The sequence below is a fragment of the Microtus oregoni genome, unplaced genomic scaffold (genome assembly GCF_018167655.1).
Source record: "Microtus oregoni isolate MIOR12 unplaced genomic scaffold, Mior012 000056F_ref0000123, whole genome shotgun sequence".
NCBI classification, from domain to species: Eukaryota; Metazoa; Chordata; class Mammalia; order Rodentia; family Cricetidae; genus Microtus; species Microtus oregoni.
In genome coordinates, this window is record NW_024543832.1 from 8,226,207 (window position 1) to 8,248,648 (window position 22,442).

At 45.0% G+C, this 22,442-nt stretch overlaps 2 protein-coding genes across 5 annotated transcripts in view; both read left to right on the forward strand.

Moving 5' to 3' along the window:
• The window catches only part of Sall2 (spalt like transcription factor 2), a 26,541-nt gene extending 11,334 nt beyond the window's left edge, over positions 1–15,207 (forward strand). The window contains exons 2-3 of one of the 4 annotated variants that reach the window (XM_041638883.1): positions 212–2,973; positions 15,064–15,207. In XM_041638883.1, the coding sequence (XP_041494817.1) occupies positions 212–2,973; positions 15,064–15,102 (2,801 nt within the window). In that variant the 3' untranslated portion in view covers positions 15,103–15,207. Of the gene's footprint in view, positions 1–211; positions 4,629–15,063 lie in introns of those variants that run through there. The other 3 variants (XM_041638881.1, XM_041638884.1, XM_041638882.1) reach the window with 3 other exon arrangements.
• Positions 10,718–22,268, forward strand: Mettl3 (methyltransferase like 3). Its single transcript, XM_041638887.1, has 11 exons — positions 10,718–10,933; positions 16,875–17,092; positions 17,175–17,579; positions 18,387–18,562; positions 19,053–19,269; positions 19,478–19,665; positions 20,046–20,084; positions 20,220–20,328; positions 20,427–20,492; positions 20,984–21,096; positions 22,070–22,268. The coding sequence occupies exons 1-11, from the start codon at positions 10,834–10,836 to the stop codon at positions 22,179–22,181; spliced, it is 1,743 nt and encodes a 580-aa protein (XP_041494821.1). The 5' UTR covers positions 10,718–10,833; the 3' UTR covers positions 22,182–22,268.
• Positions 22,269–22,442: the final 174 nt, after the last annotated feature.

A 22,442-nucleotide genomic window follows, 5' to 3' on the forward strand; every position in this document is an offset into this window, starting at 1 on the left:
AGGGGGAGGGGTGACGGAGGAGGCTCGGAGTATGCGCGCTCTGTCCCCCTCCCCCTTTTGCTGGGTGTCCGGGAGCAACGCGGGTCGGGTCCAGTCCGAGCGCTAGCTTCCTTCCCACCCTAACCTGCGGTTCCTGGGTTGCCCGTTCTTTATAGCTTCCGTTACCCAACAAAACCGCATTACCCACACTCTCTCCTTGTCTTCCCCCTAGGTGATGCTAGCGAGGAGGACCACCCCCAAGTCTGTACCAAATGCTGCGCACAATTCTCTGACCCGACCGAATTCCTCGCTCACCAGAATGCATGTTGTACTGACCCACCCGTAATGGTGATAATTGGGGGCCAGGAGAACCCCAGCAATTCTTCAGCCTCCTCTGCACCCCGGCCAGAGGGCCACAGTAGGCCCCAGGTCATGGACACAGAGCACAGTAATGCCCCAGATTCTGGGTCTTCTGGGCCCCCTGATCCTACCTGGGGGCCAGAGCGGAGAGGAGAGGAGTCTTCTGGGCATTTCCTGGTCGCTGCCACAGGTACAGCGACTGGGGGAGGTGGGGGCCTGATCTTGGCCAGTCCCAAGCTGGGAGCAACCCCATTACCTCCAGAATCTACCCCTGCACCCCCTCCTCCACCACCTCCCCCTCCACCTTCAGGTGTAGGCAGTGGCCACTTGAACATCCCTTTGATCTTGGAAGAGCTGCGGGTGCTGCAGCAGCGCCAGATCCATCAGATGCAGATGACGGAACAAATCTGCCGCCAGGTGCTGCTGCTTGGGTCCTTAGGGCAGACGGTGGGTGCCCCTACCAGTCCCTCAGAGCTACCTGGGACAGGGACTGCCTCCTCCACCAAGCCCCTACTGCCCCTCTTCAGTCCCATCAAACCTGTCCAAACTGGTAAGACACTGGCACCTTCGTCCTCCTCTTCCTCCTCTACAGGGGCAGAACCCCCTAAACAGGCTTTCTTCCACCTTTACCACCCGCTGGGATCGCAGCATCCCTTCTCTGTCGGAGGGGTAGGGCGAAGCCACAAACCTACCCCTGCCCCCTCCCCCGCCCTGTCAGGCAGCACAGATCAGCTGATTGCCTCACCTCATCTGGCATTCCCAGGCACCACAGGACTCCTGGCAGCTCAGTGTCTTGGGGCAGCAAGGGGTCTTGAGGCTGCGGCCTCCCCAGGGCTCCTGAAGCCAAAGAATGGAAGTGGTGAGCTGGGCTATGGGGAAATAATCAGTTCCTTGGAAAAGCCTGGTGGAAGGCACAAATGCCGCTTTTGTGCCAAAGTATTTGGCAGTGATAGCGCCCTGCAGATCCATCTTCGTTCCCACACTGGAGAGAGGCCCTATAAGTGCAACGTCTGTGGTAATCGCTTCACTACTCGGGGCAACCTCAAAGTACATTTCCACCGGCATCGTGAGAAGTACCCACACGTGCAAATGAATCCACATCCCGTGCCGGAGCACCTAGACTACGTTATCACCAGCAGTGGGCTGCCTTATGGAATGTCTGTGCCGCCAGAAAAAGCAGAAGAGGAGGCAGCCATGCCGGGCGGAGGCGTTGAACGCAAACCTCTAGTGGCATCCACCACAGCACTCAGTGCCACAGAGAGCCTGACACTGCTGTCCACTGGCACAAGCACATCCGTGGCACCTGGGCTCCCTCCTTTCAACAAGTTTGTATTCATGAAAGCCGTGGAGCCCAAGAGTAAAGCTGATGAAAATACTCCTCCAGGGAGTGAGGGCTCAGCCATTACCGGAGTAGCAGACGGTGGCGCAGCAACCCGAATGCAGCTAAGTAAGCTGGTGACATCACTGCCAAGTTGGGCGTTGCTTACTAATCACCTGAAGTCAACTGGAAGTTTCCCCTTCCCCTATGTGCTAGAACCCTTGGGGGCCTCACCTTCTGAGACCTCAAAGTTGCAGCAGCTGGTAGAGAAGATTGACCGCCAAGGAGCTGTGGCTGTGGCCTCTACTGCCTCAGGAGCTCCGACCACTTCTACCCCTGCACCTTCATCCTCATCTTCAGGACCTAACCAGTGTGTCATCTGTCTCCGGGTGCTGAGCTGTCCCCGGGCTCTACGCCTCCATTATGGACAGCACGGCGGCGAGCGGCCCTTCAAGTGTAAAGTGTGTGGCAGAGCTTTCTCCACAAGGGGCAATTTGCGTGCACATTTTGTGGGTCACAAGACCAGTTCAGCTGCCCGGGCCCAGAACTCCTGCCCCATCTGCCAGAAGAAGTTCACTAACGCCGTCACTCTGCAGCAACATGTCCGGATGCACTTGGGGGGTCAAATCCCCAACGGTGGTTCCACACTCCCTGAAGGTGGGGGAGCTGCCCAGGAGAGCAGCTCTGAGCAATCTACAGCCTCTGGACCAGGGAGCTTCCCCCAACAGCAACCCCAGCAACCATCACCGGAGGAGGAGTTGTCTGAGGAAGAGGAAGAGGATGAGGAAGAAGAGGAAGATGCAACAGATGAAGATTCCCTAGCAGGAAGAGGCTCAGAGAGTGGGGGTGAGAGGGCCATATCAGTGCGAGGTGACTCAGAAGAGGAGGAAGTGGGAGCAGTGAGCGCAGCACCCACTGTGGGGAAGGAGATGGATAGTATTGAGAAAGCCACTCAACAATCCCTGCCACCACCTCCACCTGACAACCTGGATCACCCCCAGCCCATGGAGCAGGGAACCAGTGATGTTTCCGGAGGCACAGAAGAAGAGGCCAAATTGGAGGGGACCCCAAGCCCCATTGCAGCACTCGCCCAAGAAGGGGAGGGCACCAGCACCCCTTTGGTGGAGGAGCCAGGAGAAGGCAGCAGCAGAAAGGCCTGTGAAGTGTGTGGCCAGACCTTTCCTGCCCAGGCAGCCCTGGAGGAGCACCAGAAGAACCATCCTAAGGAAGAGCCGCTCTTCACTTGTGTGTTCTGCAGGCAGGGCTTCCTTGACCGTCCTACCCTCAAGAAGCACATGCTGTTGGCTCACCACCAGGTACCGCCCTTTGCACCCCATGGCCCTCAGAATATTGCTACTCTGCCCTTGGTCCCTGGCTGTTCCTCTTCCATCACTTCTCCAGGGCTCTCCCCGTTCCCTCGAAAAGATGACCCTGCCATCCCATGAGCCTGTTTTCTGTACCCAGTCCCCATGACCCAGGGCACAGAAACTGGGCGTTCCATAGAAGGACTTTCAAGACTTAACCTTCCCTTTTCTCAAGTTTTGACATGATGTTTCTATGGCTTCTCTCTAGTCCCTGACCTTAAAAATTGAGCGAGTTCCAGGACAAGCTCCAAAGCTACAGAGAAATCCTGTCTCCAAAAACAAAACAAACAAAAAAAATGCGTTTAAAAGGGAATGCCCTCTAAGAAATTTGTATCACCTTTTTGTTCTTTGTAGCTAAGGAAAATGAATTCTCTGTAGCTTTCATTCTCAAGGGGAGCCCTTTCCTCTTCTCCCTTTCCCTCTGGCAGGCATGTGAGAACCGCCATCTTTGGAATGGCAGCTTCGCTCAAAGGGGCAGGCAACGGTCTATGGAGGGCCCAGTGCTACTCCATGGTGATCTGGACCTTCTTGAGAAGCTTGGGAGGGGTGGGTTTCTTACCTTTCTGCAACTGGTACACAGTTGTTCCTGTCAGGTGGCCTATGCAGCAAGCCCTGGAATTCTAGATTCACCTGCGGTACCACTTCGGCCGTAGCACCATCATTGCTATTAAGAACAGGAACTGTGCTTGAGAAGGTGACCCCAACATGATCCAGAAGGGTAGAGGAGAACATAGCCTCTCTCCTGTTTCTGCCTCCCATACTCAGGTGGTGCCTACCAAGCACACCAGAGAAAAGTAGCAAGTTATAACTTCTATCTCCTTCCCCCTACTCCAGAAGGTGCTGCAAAGAAGAATGAAGGATTGGGATGCTTTTTCAGTATGTCTCTTGACTTGTCACATTAAGGCAAAGAGGTTGGCTGGTCAAGATGCAAGGACTCCTTCAACTTCTCATTTATCCTCCTAACCAACAAGCAGATCTCTTGCCAAGAGGTCTTCCATGGGCTATATAAAGAGCCTTATTGGTGAGGGTGGTTAGTGAAGTAATCACGACTGAAGGAGTGTTGCTGAAACAGGGATTTCTGGGAACCTATTTGCTGAAGAATGAGATGGCACATAAGAGAGAGGAGCTTCAGCTCTGGTTGAGTGTGACATTCATGACGTTTCTTTGGGCTAATGGTGAGGTGGTGTTGCAGCAGCAGCAGGGGTCAGGGGACTTCCTGGCACTAGAGTGCTTTTAGTTTTAGATGACTCCCGATTTTATCCCTTTGCCCCTTGTATGTCCTTCATCTTCTCAAAACCCCTTCCCTCCCCAGCTTTGCCTGATCGTTAGTGGACCAGAGCTTATGTCTTCATTTTTCTGTATGCTTCCAAGAGAGATGAGCTTCAAGTGGTTCCTCCCTGCCTCTCTGTTGTGTAGTGAGATGTAGTACTTACTCTTAACATAGGATCCTGTGGAACAGGAGTTCTGAGGGGAGGCTGGATTTTGCTGTTAGCTGATGTCAACGATGATTCTAAAGTAGCGACTCCAGAGCTCCTAACACAGACGTGTAAGAGCAGAGTGCGGGATACACGTATCTGTCCCTCCATCATTAAAGGTGTTTTGGCCAAGTGTTTGTGTGTTTCTCCTTATTTTGTGGATAAATATCCAGATGGGGTGTGATATTGGCATTGGCTGGCACGGAGATTCCCTTCCCACTCTTTTCTCCTGACAAAGCAAAACATATGGTATAGAAATACTTATTTACTCAGCTTTGTCCCGAAACAACCTGCACTGAGTGTGATTTCACTCTCAGGGAAAAAGGCTTTTTTAAACGGAGATTTTTTTCTTTTAAAAGGTATTTGCCCAGTCTCCAGGCAACATCTAGGTTTTCGCTTTAGGACTTTTTACCAAAACACAACTTTGTGTTGTTTTGTTTGGGTTTAAAAATTGATCACCAGTCTTTGCCATATCTCAAGCAGCCTGCTGACATCAGTGAATCTATAGAACAAGATAATTGTTATTTTATGACTTTTGAGATCTAATATTGTAATCAGAAAGGAAAAAATTTTACCAAGAAACCAATTCCTATTATTAAGAATGCACACATTGGGACTGGAGAGATAAGTCAGTAAGAGCATTGGCTCACTGACTGTACTTCCAAAGGACCCAGGTTCAATTCCCAATACTTACATAGTGACTCATAACTGTTAACTCCAGTTACAGGAGATCTGACATTCCCTTCTGGCCTCTTTGGGTGCCAGGCACACCTGGCACTCATATGGTGCAAATACTCATATGAAAGCAAAACACTCAAACACATGAAATAAAATAATTTTTAAAAACAATAACTCAAGCCGGGCAGTGGTGGCGCACGCCTTTAATCCCAGCACTCGGGAGGCAGAGGCAGGCGGATTTCTGTGAGTTCGAGGCCAGCCTGGTCTACAAGAGCTAGTTCCAGGACAGGCTCCAAAACCACAGAGAAACCCTGTCTCAAAAAACCAAAAATACAAACAAACAAACAAACAAAAAAAAAAAACAAACCAATAACTCAAGCCAGTTGGTGTTGCTGCACATCTTTAATCCCAGGCAGAGGCAGGTGGATCTCTGAGTTTAAGACGAGCCTGGTCTGCAAGGGTTAGTTCCAGGACAGCTAGGGTTACATAACAAAACCTCGTCTTGAAAAAAAAAATCAATAAATAATAATGACTCAGTGAAAGAACTAGGTTTGTAGCGCAGTTGGTAGAGCTTGCTTAGTATGCATGAAATAAGCCAGCATCATTCTCAACTACACAATACATGAGAACCTTGTCTTTTTATTTATTTTTTATATATTTATTTTATATTATTTTTTATTTTATTGCTAGGATTAAGGTCATGCTACACAGCTGGCAAGAACATTGTTTTAAGATATAAGTATATGTGGCATGAAATGAGCGTGTATTATATATTTTTTTAAATTTTGTGTTTCCACAACAGTAGAGTTCAGAATTTTCTCTAAGACTTTGCTTTCCCTAAAGGATTGACTTCCTAGAAATGAGCGTATAACTCAACAGTAGAGCATATGAAAAGCCCAGGGTTCAGCTCCAGGAAACCTTCCCACCTAAGCCCTCCCAAACAAAACCTTTAGTAAATTCTCCAGATTTCCCCCCTTATAGGATGATAATATCACTAAATCTTTATGCTAAAGGAATGGAATTTGTTTTTAAAAGCAAAAGCACAATATCTCAGACCCAGATTCAGACAGACACTCCGGTAAACCTGTGGCCCCAGCACTTGGGGCACAAGCAGGTGGATCAAGAACCTAAGGTCATCCTTGGCTATATAGGAAGTTAATGACCAACCTGGACTATATGAGACTACCACAAAACAACAAACCCCCAAAATCAAGAAACTTAAAAGAACCAGGTCCAGTTGGGTGGGGTGATGGAGAACTGTAATCCTGATATGGGTGTGTGTGTGCAGGAGTATCACAAGTGGAAGGCTAGCCTGGACTATATAATACTCTTAAGAAGAAGAAAAAGACAAAAGGGAAGGAAAAGAAAAGAAAACCTAGGTCCCAAGATTCCCAGTCTTAGTGGTACTTTCAGGGATCATCAGATGCTGTTTCACGCAGCATCGCTACTGTGACGGCAGGTTCCCCGCAGACGGGGAGGTGAGTAGATCTATCTTCACTCTGTAGGCTCCCCGCAGACGGAGGTGAGTAGATCTATCTTCACTCTGTAGGCTCCCCGCAGACGGAGGTGAGTAGATCTATTCTTCACTCTGTAGAACAGAAAGAACCTTTTGATTCTAGACGTCCCCACCAGAGCAGTGGAGGAGGCCCTCTTTAGCACCTGGGAAGTTGGGGATTTAGTGGGCTGAAACAGCTCCTTTGTTTTAAATTCCTGGCAAATATCTGTAGATACATTTTCTCCCCTTTCAATCTATGGAGAAAGGCAAGTGACTGTTTCTTCTCTTCCTTTAAATTCCTTCATCCCCACTGGATGGAGATAATGCCATTTTCCTAATCACACCAGACTGGCCTGCTAGTTAGCTGTCAGTTCTCATTATGGTAACAGCTGTCAGGGAAGTTTCTTTGACACAAAACCTGCCTCTCCATTCTCTTCCAGGGCTCTTTTCTATTTCCTGTTCATTCTTTTCCTGGTCTACTTTTCTTGCTTTTTATGTTTGTTTTCTCTTTACCACTAATTCCTTTTTCTTGATTCTTCCTTGCTAGGGCCCCACTGTCTTTCTGGAAGTTGATGTTAACCTGCTAGTATGAATATGTGCGAATGCAGCTTGCAAAACACTTTACATGAACAAGAGACTCTAGTCCACGCTGGAGGAATAAATATATGGATGAGAAGCGAGAGAAAACTGAGGATTTACTTAACTTAATAGGCCAAGTGCCCTTAGGTAAGAAGGTAAATAGGACATGACAGCACTTCTATGAGCCTACTCTAGGTGGAAGGATTATGTAAGCAGATTCTTTTATATGGTGATAGATAAGAAAAATATCCTGTGGTATCCTAGAGATAACTAACTCAAATTCAACACTAGAAATGGGGACATGTCTACAGAATAACCATTTTAAACATAGTTACTGAATAATCCACTCAACAATCTAGATACCACTGTACAAACCTATATAAGATCCGCCCGCTAAACTCCCCTTGGCATGCAGATGTGGTGTTTTTGAGATGCCCATTTAAGAACAGCCATCTTCAAGGAGCCTGGTGAACTGATAGTCTTTGGGTATCTGAGTCTTCTACCAAAACCTGATACAAAGTAACACTTAGGCCTTTAGTGAGTAGTGAGCTCTGAGCCCGGCCATTGCAAAGGCAGCCCCTTAGACCCGCCTCATTCTCCTTCCTTCTGCTCTCAGCATCTGCCCCCCTCCCGTGTCACCCACGGGTTTTTTTCCTCCTCCTTAGTGTCAAACCTCACTGACAAAGACAGGGTTTATCTGGGTTGCCTTTCTAGACCAGGCTGACCTGGAACTCAGAGATCCACTTACCTCTACTGGGATTAAATCCAAGAGCTGGGATTAAAGGTTTGCCTCATCCCACCCCCCCTTCCTGACTACTGGCTTTTTGTTTTTGTTTTTTGAGACAAGGTTTCTCTGTAGCTTTGGAGCCTGTCCTGGAACAGGCCTCGAGCTTACAGAGATCAGTACTGGCGTGTGTTTATTAGTTAAATTCTTAGAATTTAACTAATAAACAGAATTTAACTAATAAACAGAATCTCATGATTCCCAAATCATTGCACTGGTCCCATTCCCAGTAAGGCCCAGCTTTGACCTCCCTTGTGCTTGTCTTTTCACACCTTTAATAACAGTAAACTGATAAATCCTAGTGGACATTTAGGTTTTGGCCAAGTAGTAAGGAAGTGACAAGGCTGGGCTAGTGGCAGGGGCCTGTAATCTCAGTCCCTGGGGAGTTGGAAAGGGAGGTTGCAAGCTCAAGACATGCCTGGGTTACAGAGTAAGTTCAAAGACTGTCAAGGGGAAAAAAAGGCTGTGGATACAGCTCAGTTAGGACTCTGTCTCAAAATGTGAGTGATGAGGGTGTGAGGAATGCAATGTCTCTGCTCACAGTTGGGACCACACTCTGATTTTGCTCTGCTGCCCAGGAGACAGATCTCTCTGGCTTTGTGCATGCCAGGTGCCTGCTCCACCACTGAACTGTAGATAAGACCTTACGTGATTAATACAGGCCTGTTACCTCTGCATGAAGGGAAAACAGTAGTTTACCACTGTTAGAACAATGTGAATTTCTATACAATTGTACACTGCTAAACTAACCCAGTAAAACGGACATTTTTACCAAAAGACAGCACAGCTAAAGCTCAACAGTTCAAATTACTGCCAGATGTGGTGGCACACACCTTTACCCTCAGCACTTGGAGGGCAGAGGACAGCCAGGGCTACATGTCTCAAAACAAAAAAATTGAAATTATATGTGTGTGTGTGTGCCTATCATAGCATATGCTATATGTCAATAGCAACAGAAGCTTTTCCAGGAAGTCAAATCCAGTTATAGATGGTGAGCCACCATTCAGGTGCTGGGAACTGAACCTGGGTCTTCTGGAAGAGTACCAAGCACTATTGAGATGTCTCTCCAGGTCCTAAGGGCTACTGTTTTTAAGATGGGATCAAAATTCTCATCTTCTACAGCATCGCAAGACTGTATCTAGTACTGTGGTTCTCCATGAAGGTTAGTGTTGGACTGAACAACCTAGCAGTAGGGCACTTTCAGAGCATGCAGGCAAGTGCTGCAGTACCTGATCTCTAGCACCACACACAACCAATATTTTATATAAAAATATTTAACTATAAGCGGGACGGTGGGATCTCTGTGAGTTGGAGGCCAGCCTGGTCTACAAGAGTGAGCTCCAGGACAGGCTCCAGAGCTACAGAGAAACCCAGCCTGCAGGCTGCTCTTTTGGAGGTTCATTTAGCAAGGCTCACATCACAGATCACAACGGTCTGCAACTCCTGCTCACAAGAATGACTCCCTCTTCTGGTCTTCAAGAGCAATAGGCACACATGTGGTATACATACCTGCAGGCCAACATTCATACACCAAAGTAGGAGTCTTTTTCAAAATTAAACTTAAAAAAAAAAAAAGTCTTCCTTTCCTTAAATGTCTGTGGGTTCTGGGAACCTCAGAGTCTCATGCACATTCCCTGCACGTTTAGACTCTGTTCCCTCATGCTGCAAAGATCTTTGTCTTGGGACATGCCTAAAACCCCAAAGCTTAGGATACTGAGGCAGGAGGAGTGTTAGATGGAGACTGGGCAGAGCCACATGGTGAAACTCCATGTCTTTCCACATACAGAAAAGGAAAGAAGACACCAATACTTTTTCATTAAGAAAATCTGGGAGACCGCAGAATTGGCTCAGTGGTTAAGAGCACTTGTTCTTGTGAAAGATCTGGGTTCAATTCCCAGTACCCACATGGAGACTCACCACCTCAGGTACAAGTATGCATCTGGTGCACAGAATCTATGCAGGCGAAGCACTTGTATGAATAAAACAAATCTAAAAAAAAAAAAATCAAGGGGCTGGAGAAATGGCTCAGCAGTTAGAAGCATTGCCTGCTATTCCAGAGGTCCTGAGTTGAATTCCCAACAACCACATGGTGGCTCACAACCATCTGTAATGAAATCTGGTGCTCTCTTCTGGCCTGCAGGCATATGTGCAGACAGAACACGGTATACATAATAAATAAATCAATCTTTAAAAAAAATCAACACCCAACCTCTACCATAAACCAAGGCTGATTTGAGTTTTTGCCAGATCTCTGTGAGTTCAAGGTCAGTCTGGTCTACACGCGAGTTTCAGGACAGGCAGATAAGGAGAAAGAGAGGGAGGGAGGGAGGGAGGGAGGGAGGGAAAGAAATCTGTGGCTTAAGGGTACAAATCTGTGGTATAGTGATCGCTAGCGTGTGCAAGGACCTGGGCGTACATCTACTTGAGTAGCAATGTGTGCACCCCCATCCCGCCTGTCTATCTCGCTAGCCAGGCCATCCGTCCGTCATCCACTCACGCCGTTCTATTCCCGCTAATTGAATGTGTGGTCACTAAGGAAGCGCTCAAAGAATCAACATGGCCGCTCTGCCAGCTTCCAAAATGGCAAACCCAGCCTCAGCGGTCCCGGAAGCACGAGCGAGAACCGCCTCATGGTTACATCCGCTGTTTCGCCAGCACTTAAAGCATGCGTTCGAGAAACCGGAAGTAGCTTTCCATCTCGGCTCTGGCGTCCGCGCGAGGACTGGATGTCTCGCTGTTCTAGGCTTGGGAGGTGCTAGTTCCCTCGGCCGGTTCGAGCGGAGTCGGAGCCGGGCAGGAGGATGTCGGACACGTGGAGCTCTATCCAGGCGCACAAGAAACAGCTGGACTCGCTTCGTGAGCGACTGCAGCGGAGGCGGAAGCAGGACTCGGGGCACTTGGGTGAGGTGCGGGGTGGTGGGGCGGGCCGTGGAGGGGCGAGCGGCCGCTCGGGCGGCGCTGCCTCCTCTGAGAAGCCTCTCGGTACCCTATTCTGAGCCGTCCACCTCAGTTCTAGTGACTGCTCCGTCACTGTCATTTCTTTAACGTTGTGGGCGGGGAGCAAGGATTGCACCTGCATGCCCCCAGTGCCTAGTTTAGCAACCACAACAAGGTCCTCACTAGATGGTGCTAAATGATTAGGAAAGTGTTTACAAATGTTGTGAGAATCAGAAAACACTTAGTTTTGGTCTTTAAACATTTACCCCTCTCCCATGTATGAGAAATTCAGAAAACTAGAACATTAAAAGGTTTTGAGTCCTACCCCAACATTCTTTCCCAGCACAAGGTCAATTGTTTAATGAGCAATTGGAAAACTCTGCAAGAATACTGAATTCATATCACGTGTGTGGCTAGCTTGTGACAGTGCTTAGTAGTCTCAGCGCCCATCAGCAGATTTTGATGACATTAAATTCATGTGTTCATTTTCTGGACCTGTATTCTCAGGCAAGATTCTTAACATAATTAGTAAGCATTTGTTATACATCTACACTATTCATGAGTCGTGACAAAACTAAGACTCTGTTCTTACCTTAAAGGACCTTCAAATCTAGGTGAGAGTCAAAGGAAGGTAGAAGAAAAGGCCAGGAGAAAGCCTGGCAAGGTGGTGCATGCCTTAATCCCAGCATTCTGGAGGCAGAGACAGGAGGATATCTATGAGTTTGAGGCCAGCCTGGTCTACACAGGAAGTTGTGAGTTTCAGGACTACATAGAGAGACTCTGGTTTCAAAAAGCAAAAACCAAACCAAAAAAAGTTAGAGATACAGTAGCATACATGTAAGGTGTTAAGTGAATGAGTCCTGAGTGCTGGGATTAAAGGCGTGCGCCACCACTGCCCGGCTTTGAAGAACTTTTTTACCTCACCATACAAACTAACTTCTTTGCCTGGTGAGTTTAGTTTTATTTTTCCCATTTATGTTTTAGTGTATGGTGTATTTTGCCAACATATATGCTGTGATGTCTGTGCACCATGCACCTGGTGCCCATGGGGCCAGAGAAGGATTCCCTTCACCCCTCCATCCCCCTGCAGCTGGAGTTTCAGAAGGTTGTGAGCCACTATGTGGCTGCTGGAAATCTAGGAATTGAAGCAGGTCTCTTGTAAGTGCAGTCTTCTTAACTGCTGAGCGGAGCCATTTCCCCAGGCTCCTGATTCATTTTGTATGTCAGTTTTATGTATTTACATGGCTATCATAGAGATATAATTAAGTTGATTTTTAATCAATTTACCAACAACTCCAATTACTTAGTGCCTTTTTTAGGTGTTTTATTTATTTATTTACTATGTATACAGTATTCTATCTGTGTGTATGCCTGAGGGCACCACACCTTATTACAGATGGTTGTGAGCCACCATGTGGTTGCTGGGAATTGAACTCAGGACCTTTGGAAGAGTAGGCTTTTTGCCGGGCGATGGTGGCGGGGGAGGCAGAGGCAGGCGGATCTCTGTGAGTTCAAGGCCAGCCTGGTCTACAAGAGCTAGTTCCAGGACAGGCTCCAAAACCACAGAGAAACCCTGTCTCGAAAAACCAAAAAAAAAAAAAAAAAAAAACAGTCATTTGGGGGCTGTAGGGAGATGGCTCAGCAGGTAAGAGTGCTCACACAAGCATGAGGCCCAGAGTTCAAACCCCCCAAACACTGTCAGCAGCAGAGACAAGGGCGTGAACAAGGCAGAGAGTAGTAGAGGCTGCCACTTGGAACACACACAAATGCAAAAACAACGTAGTAAAATATTCTTAATATATTTATATGGCTGTTTCTGAAAAATCTCAATTTATTTAAAAACATGTTGAAAGTTGTAGGTCTAGTTGCATGTGGTAGCATACACCTTTAATCTTGAACTGAAAGAAGAGAATCTTGAGTTCAGGGTCATCCTTGGATATAGCTCACCTGACTCAAAAAGACCTTGTTTCAAAATCAAAAATGAGACAGAAGCAGGTGGATCTCTGAGTTTGAGGCCAGCCTGATGTATATAGGGAGTTCCAGGACAGGTAGAGCTACATACTCAGATCCTGTCTCAAAACACAAAAACAAAGAATTAAGAACAGTAACATTTTATTTTTATTTTTTTGTTTTTTGGTCTTTCGAGACAGGGTTTATAGCTTTGGGGCCTGTCCTGGTCCTCAAACTCAGACCTGCCTGTCTCTGCCTCCTGAGTCCTGGGATTCTATGCCACCACTGTCCAGCGAGCAGTATCATTTTAATCACCAAAAAATTAATAGACACAACTGTCAAATTGCTTGCTTTGAGTTGGTAGATTCAGTGTTTTGTTTAAAGTACAAAAAAGTTTGTTAAATGTGGTATTGCTAGGGAGTGATAGCGTACACCTTTAATCAAGGGAGGCAGAGGCAGACAGATCTCTTTGAGTTTGAGGCCAATTTGATCTACACAACAAGTTCCCGGGATTAAAGGCATGTGTCACTACCACCTGGCGGATTTTAATGAATCAAGGCCATTGGTCATCAAGAATATGTTTCACACTTAAAAACACTAGGCCCAGGACTGGAGAGATAGCTCAGAGGTTAAGAGCACTGACTGCTCTTCCAAAGGTCCTCAGTTCAATTCCCAGCAACCACATAGTGGCTCACAACCATCTGTAGTGAGATCTGGTGCCCTCTTCTGGCCTGCAGGCATACATGGAGGCTGAACACGGTGTATATAATAAATAAATCTTAAAAAAAAAAAAACCAAAAAAACAAAACAAAAAAAAAAAAAACCCTAGTCTCTTGGAATACTTGTCCAAAGGCCTGGTCAGCAAATGGGGGCCACAGCATATTTCCACCGTATGTTCTTACTCCACCAACTGTACACATGAAGAGGTCACAGAAGCACTTTGAAGACTTGGATGAGTTAAAATAACTCATCTTAGGTAAAAGGATGCACGACATATAAGTAATAATTACTATGTAGCATACCTAGAGTGTAAGAGAAAGACTTGCATTTTTAGCAGAGATCCCACAAATCTAATAAACGTGAACTGAATCAGTCATACTAGGTGCAGATCCCGAGTCGTCTTATTCAGGTTATAAATCTGAAGTACCAAAAATTACTTTCAATAAGCAAATATGCACAGTGATCAAAGCTACTGCAACAAGGAAACACAAGCTATTTTTCAAAAGGAATTCAGACTATATCAACAAATTTAATTGTAAAACATTTTCCTGACTCATAAAGTATGCCTAAGGGGGTATTACATAAATTGTGGAAGCCAGGTGTACAATCCTAGCTTCTTGGGAAGCCGAGGGAGGAGGGTTTCAAGTTCACAGAATATTTGGGCTATAGACTAGTTCATGGCTTAAGCCTAGGCAGTTTAACAAACCTGTCTCAAAATACAAATTAAGAAAAGGCAACTGGGCATAGTGGCACGTTGCCTTTAATTCCAGTACTCAAACAGAGGCAAATAGATCTGAGTTTGAGGCCAGCTTGGTTTACACGGTAAGTTCCAGCCCAGCCAGAGTTACATGATGAGACCTTGTCTCAAGAAAAAATAAGCCAATTAAATATATAAATACATAAAAGTAAGTATGGGCTAGCATATGGCTGAGGTAGAGTGCTTGCTCAGCATGTGAAAACCCTAGGCACAATCCCCAATAACACCCCTCCCTCCCCTAAACAAATGGGACTTTTGATAGAGACTATAAGAAAATAAGTAGGTAAGTTTTTGGTTTTTTTGTGTAGCTCTGACTGTCCTGAAACTCACTCTGTAGACCAGGCTGGCCTTGTACTCACAGAGATCCACCTGCCTCTGCCTCCCAAGTGCTGGTATTAAAGACCTGTGTCACCATGCCTGGCCTAATATAGGTAAATTTTATTTTATTTTATTTTATTTATTTATTTATTTTTACGAGACAGGGTTTCTCTGTAGCTTTGGAGCCTGTCCTGGAACTCTCTTTGTAGACCAGGCTGGCCTCGAACTCACAGAAATCCGCCTCCCGAGTGCTGGGATTACAGGCGTGCGCCACCACCGCCCGGCTATAGGTAAATTTTAAATCAAAGTATATTACTACTTTGTCATGCAGATGTCTGGTTTTCCACAGGGTCTTAATGTACAATCCAAACTGTCCTGTAAGCTATGATGTAGCTCAGAGTGACCTCAAATTTTTCTGTCTTCGCCTCCAATGTGCTGAGATAGCTGCCTCGGTTTGTTCTGAAACCTGGCCTACTTTGCCCAGACTAACCTAGGATTCTGCCTTCTCCTGCTGAGGTATAAGCATGTGATGCTATGCTTAGCTTGATAAATAGATTCTGAAATGTTTTTAAGTCATATAGTAACCATTTCCCCAATTACGTTCCAACTATGTGCCCAGGGCCAAAAAGATGGCTCAATGGTTAAAACACCCGCTATTCTTGCAGAGAACCTGGGGGGTCCTAGAACCCACGTGGGTCTCACAACTGTTTGTAAATCCAGTTCCAGGAGATCCAAAGCCCTCTTTGGCTTCGAAGGGTACCAGCACACACAGTACACTTAATTACATAAAAGCAAAACTCATATTCATAAATTAAAAAAAAAACCAACTATGTGCCAAGCCCTGTGCCATATAATGCTGTTTTCATGAATGTTTTGTTAATAAAGACCCAAGGCCTCGCTAGGCAATTATATGTAGGTTTTGTTAGGCTTTTTAAAAAAAATCTATGTCAATTTAATGAGAATACTTTGAGAAAGCTGTCCATGTTCAAAACAAATTTAAGTAAATAAATGTTAAATTACTGAGCATTTTCCATGACTTCAAACTTCTAATTAAAACTTCAGAAACATTCATTTTAATGTAATCTAATCCAAGTTCTGTGTGGAAACATTACTTTTCATACCACAAATATGTGATATTTTACTTATACCTGATGCAACGATACCTGATAGCATTTTTTTTTTTTTTGCTTTATTTTTGTTTTTGGTTCTTTTGTTTGTTTGTTTGATTTTCGAGACAGGGTTTCTCTGTAGCTTTGGAGTCTGTCCTGGAACTAGCTTTTGTAGACCAGGCTGGCCTCGAGCTCACAGAAATCTGCTTGCCTCTGCCTCCTGGAGTGCTGGGACTAAAGGTGTGTACCACCACCGCCCAATCTGGTTTTGTTTTTAAAGATAGGGTTTCTCTGTGAAGCCTTGGCTTCACAGCACTCAGAGGCAGAGGCATGCAGGTAGGTCTCTATGAGTTCGAGGCCAGCCTGGTCTACAAATTGAGTTCCAGGAGAGCCAAGCTAGGGCTACACAGAGAATCCATGTCTTGAAAATAAATAAATAAATCCAAAATTCATCCCTGGAAAAAGTAATCTGATCCCAGCTTTGATTATTAAAAATTTCATTTTTTTAATTTTAAAGTATAGATTGATTTATTATTAAGAGAAGAAAAGGGGGGCTGGAGAGATGGCTCAGCAGTTTAAGAGCATTGCCTGCTCTTCCAAAGGTCCTGAGTTCAATTCCCAGCAACCACATGGTGGCTCACAACCATCTGTAATGAGGTCTGGTGCCCTCTTCTGGCCTTCAGGCATACACGCAGAAAGAATATTGTATACATAATGAATAAATAAATAAATGAAATAGTAAAAAAAAAAAAAAGAAGAAGAAAAGGTGGCAGAGCCCTATAAATGTACCATGCTGCTTTACCTCCTCTGAAATAGTGAGGGCAGAGAATTAGGAAAAAACTTTTGCCCCAACAGAGAAAAAAAGATGCATAGTTTATTTTGGCAAAACAACAAATGCTTATGTATGACTGAAAGGTGATCTAGTGCTTCTGCTGGTCAGAGAACTTGCTTGAGATGAAAGATTTGTGTGCTAGGAATGTTGGAGAATTTGGCCTTGAGGAATGTAAAGATTGCCAGTATTGACCCTTTTCACTTTATTTTTCTCTTTTAGATTTAAGGAATCCAGAAGCAGCCCTGTCCCCAACCTTCCGTAGTGATAGCCCAGTGCCTACTGCGCCTACCTCTAGTGGCCCTAAGCCCAGCACAACTTCTATAGTTCCTGAATTAGCTACAGACCCTGAGTTAGAGAAGAAGTTGCTATACCACCTCTCAGATCTGGCCTTAACATTGCCCACTGATGCTGTATCCATCCGTCTTGCCATCTCTACGGTAATGAGCTGATAAAGTTGGAATTTATCACATGTTTGCTGTTGTTGTGGTAGTGTCTCTTATGTTCTTCTCCTTTCTCTAGCCAGATGCACCTGCCACTCAAGATGGGGTAGAAAGTCTTCTACAGAAATTTGCAGCTCAGGAGCTGATTGAGGTAAAGCGAGGTCTCCTACAAGATGATGCACATCCCACCCTTGTAACTTACGCTGACCACTCCAAGCTCTCTGCCATGATGGGCGCCGTGGCGGACAAGAAAGGCCTTGGAGAGGGAGCAGGGACTATCGCAGGGCAGAAACGTCGTGCAGAACAGGACTCGACTGCAGTGGCTGTCTTTGCCAGCTCCTTAGCATCTAGTTTGACCTCTTCGACATCAGAGCCAGTTAAGGAGCCAGCTAAGAAGTCAAGGAAACATGCTGCCTCGGATGTTGATCTGGAGATTGAAAGTCTTCTGAACCAACAGTCTACTAAAGAGCAGCAGAGCAAGAAGGTCGGGTCACGCGGAAATGTTCACATTGTGCTCCAATTTGCAGTTTTGTTTCCTTTGACAAGAAGTAGCTTTAGAATTACGACATAGAGCAATGGTTCTCAACTGGAGATGGTTTCCTCTACCTTCACCTCCACCATTGTAGCAGTGTCTTGCTGCATTGTTGTCACAGCATGGCAGAGTGCTACTGACACTGAGTAGATACATAGATACAGGATCTAGAAGGTAGGGGCCAAAAATCTGCTAAACACACTACCCCCGCAGGTAATTCCCTTGTTAGGAAGTCCTGAATTACGGAAAGAGAAATTCAAATAGATATAGGAAGACAAGTGGAGAATACTAAACGATACTCCTTTAGATCAAGTTATAGAAATCAATGACATTATCAAGACAATTGTTCTGATTAGAACTACATTGAATTTTCATGTTTATGACTTCTAGTTTAGTTATAAAAATTTAGTTTGGCCTTCTATGAGGATAACTAGTATTTTCCCTTACAGAATTATCAAATATACTGAGATAAGCAATAAAATACTAGCATTGTCCCTTTCTTAGTACCCAATCAAAAAAAATTGGCTTAAGGGGATGTTAGACTATTAGGTGGGTACTATCAGCTTGGTACTCATTGTAGAAACCAGGCTCTTCGTATCTGAATTCCTTTCTAAATACTTGTGGTGAGTGAACCCATCCTCCTACGATGTTAGCTCCTTTATCTCTTATCAGACATTACTATGAGGTAGACTTGTGGAGGTGGTTTAAGGGCTAATTTATATACAAATCCTTAAGACCAAGGCTACTTCTGTCAAACAGGTCAGTCAGGAGATCCTAGAGCTATTAAATACCACAACAGCCAAGGAGCAGTCCATTGTTGAAAAGTTCCGCTCTCGAGGTCGGGCCCAGGTGCAAGAATTTTGTGACTATGGGACCAAGGAAGAGTGCATGAAAGCCACTGATGCTGACCGGCCTTGTCGCAAGCTGCACTTCAGGTCTCTTGGGAGGGAGAGGTGGGGAGGGTTTCTCCAGAAACAGGAATTCTTTCCAGCATATTCCAGCTGTCTTACATTGTATGTAACTAAAAAGATTTCTAGTCAGGCATCTGTGTCTCCGACCAATAGTGCAAGTTAAAAGTTCTCTGGAAGGAGGATAGAAACTGGCTTAGGGCCAGTGTTTAATTCTGATGTAACAACCTTCTCTAGGAAGAGAAGAAAGTCTCTTTTTTTTTGTTGTTTTTGAGATAGGGTTTTTGGAGCTCAGGCTGCCTGTGATGATGACCTTTCTAACCTTAGGGCTACTACCAGTGCTGGGATTAGAGGCCTAAGCCACTGCACCCAGGTCGTCTTTATTCAAGAGAAAAACTAGTTCTTTTAGTTTAGTGATACAGACAATTGGGGGAGAATAAGAAATCCTGCATTTGAATATATGATTTACTTCTGAAGTACCATTTGGATTCTGAGCCCCCTTTTTTAATTTTCCCAGACGAATTATCAATAAGCACACCGATGAGTCTTTAGGTGACTGCTCTTTTCTTAACACATGTTTCCACATGGACACCTGCAAATATGTTCACTATGAAATTGACGCTTGCATGGATTCTGAGGGTCCTGGCAGCAAGGAGCATACACCAAGCCAGGAGCTTGCTCTTACGCAGAGTGTTGGGGGTGACTCCAGCGCAGATCGACTCTTTCCACCTCAGGTACCTACATGTCTGGATATCCTGGGGAAACTCATTTCAACCTATAGACAAACTGAATGGGGCATCCGTACATGTAGAAAAACAGGGAATAAATTTAGCAGTCTGGCTCACTGATGGGAATGGAATGGGATAGGAACATTTGAGTTAGAGGGTTTGGGACCATCAATCTGTGAAGGAAAGAAAGATGACCAAATACTACCTCATGCAGTGGATCTGTTGTGATATCCGCTACCTGGACGTCAGTATCTTGGGCAAATTTGCAGTTGTGATGGCTGACCCACCTTGGGATATTCACATGGAGCTACCATATGGGACCTTAACAGATGATGAGATGCGCAGGCTCAATATCCCAGTACTGCAGGATGATGGCTTTCTTTTCCTCTGGGTCACAGGCAGGTAATATAATCCAGATATGTAGGTACGGGCAAATATAGTACAGTGTGAAAGCTGGGTGGGAATAAAATCCTGGGTTCCCGATTTAAGGAAGCCTCCCCCTTCCATGAGGTTTTCTCAGTCCTGCAGTTAAGTGTCACTGATTTAGGGTGCCAACCCCCTTCCATGGGGCTTAATGTTTGTTTATAGCACAAATACTTGGGATTCTTGATTTTAGAAAAATAAAGTCACTCAGATTAGATGCCATTTCATCTTTTCATTCATTCTTAATTTGGTTGCCCCGATGATGTTTTCCATGTAAATGTTTGATGTTTATAACACATGAAATATTTTGAAAGGAAAAATAAGGACAAACAAGTTGTTTAACCCTTACATCTTTCTAGGGCCATGGAATTGGGCAGAGAGTGTCTGAACCTCTGGGGGTAAGTAGAAGTTGTGTTGTATTTTTCTGAGGGAAATTGACTTCTCTCAGTATTCTTATCAGTCTTTGCCTTTGTATCTAGCAGTGTGCCTCAACTGTAACGCTAGTTAAAGTTCTAGTTCTCTGTGCTCCACAGTTATGAACGGGTGGATGAAATCATCTGGGTGAAGACTAACCAACTGCAGCGCATCATTCGGACAGGACGAACAGGTCACTGGTTGAACCACGGAAAGGAACACTGCTTAGTGAGTAACAATAGGCCCAATTTAGCAAGAGGGACTGTTTAATAAAAGTCCAAAAGCTGTGGTTTTATAAGGTAACAATTGTTCTCTGTGATGAGCAGGTTGGTGTCAAAGGAAATCCCCAAGGCTTCAACCAGGGTCTGGACTGTGATGTGATTGTAGCTGAGGTATGTGCTACAATTACCTCTGTCAGGTATAGTCTCCAACATTTTATTTATTTGGATAACATACAGAGCTACTAGAATTGCAATCTTAAGAAAAGCTTTCTTTTTTTTTTTTTTTTGAGGCAGGGTTTCTCTGTAGCTTTGGTGCCTGTCCTAGAACTAGCTCTTGTAGACCAGGCTGGTCTCGAACTCACAGAGATCCGCCTGCCTCTGCCTCCCAAGTGCTGGAATTAAAAGCGTGCGCCACCACCACCTGGCTGAGAAAAGCTTTTTTAAAAAATTTATTTTTGCTTCCTGTGTGTCAGTGTTTTGCCTGCATATAATTCTTTGTGAACTGTCAAATCTCCTGGAACTGGAGCACAGAATTCTGAGCTGCCATGGGGGTGCTGGGAGTTGAACCTGGGTCCTCTGGAAGAGTAGTCAGTGCTCCATCCTAACTGCTTAGCTATCTCTCTAGCCCTATAATCTTAAATGACTTGGTTTTTATTTTCTAGGTTCGTTCCACCAGTCATAAACCAGATGAAATATATGGCATGATTGAGAGACTGTCCCCAGGCACCCGCAAGATTGAGTTATTTGGACGACCACACAATGTGCAACCCAACTGGTAACGTTACCACAACAGGGCAAAACTACCGATGGGCTGTAAAGAACTCAGGTGGCATAAGCTTATGTTTAAATCATTTTCCTGGACTCTACAACATTCACTAGATTTCAAAGGGCTGTTCTTTTTTTTTTTTTTTTTTAAATATTTATTTATTATGTATACAATATCCTGTCTGTGTGTATGTCTGCAGGCCAGAAGAGGGAGCCAGACCTCTTTACAGATGGTTGTGAGCCACCATGTGGTTGCCAGGAATTGAACTCAGGACCTTTGGAAGAGCAGGCAATGCTCTTAACCACTGAGCCATCTCTCCAGCCCCTCAAAGGGCTGTTCTTAAAGTTATAACAGCCTAAGGATCCTCAGCTAGTCTATGGGATATATTAAATCTGCCCCCTAGCGACTACTAATTATTTACTTAATCTGTCAATTTTAGTGCTTTTGACTCCTATGGCTGGCATTTTAATTATCCAAAGATTATTCATTGGCAATGATTATGAATGAAATAGGCCTGGCTAACAACATCACTTACTAATCCTTAAATATGCAGATCCAGCTGACATGAGTCTGAGGCAGAAGGATTACAAGTTTAATGAATTTAGTATCAAAAGGGAGAGGGTGTTGACTGATATAGTTCAGCATTAGAGCATATATATATAAGACCCCTAGATTCAATCCCCAGTTACAGCCACCACCACCAAAGAAAAATTCAGCCAGTTTTAATATCTGCACCTGTACCAGGACTGCCATATACTTTGTTATGATCTTTTTAAGAACTGACATAGGTTAGGCATAGTGGAGCACACCTTAGCCCCAGCACTTGGGAGGCAGAGGTAGGCAGATCTATGAGTTCAAGGTTAGCCTGGTCTACATGGAGAATTCCAGGACAGCCTGAGACCCAAAGAAACAAAACCTGGCATGAACAGTGTTGAGCCCCTTACAGGATGTTTGGTTTTCCTCCTCTTCCCCCTTGTTTTAGGATTACTCTTGGAAACCAACTGGATGGGATACACCTACTAGACCCAGATGTGGTTGCCCGGTTTAAGCAAAGGTATCCGGATGGTATCATCTCTAAGCCCAAGAATTTATAGAAGCCATGGCTCCATAGGCTATGCCTTAAGAGGAGTGTTTATACAATAGTGTCCCCCACCATATTTAAATAAAAGTTTGTATTGTAATTGAGATTTCTGAAGTGAAATTCTGGCTTTCACCACTTAGCATGTGTTCTTGTGCAAGTCTTTTTCTCACTATGTAAAAGGAATGTGAACTACCTACTTCATTAGTTTTGAGTGTTTAAATTAAATGGATAATATGGAGTAGCATCAACATATCGATCATTTAACACAGGAGTA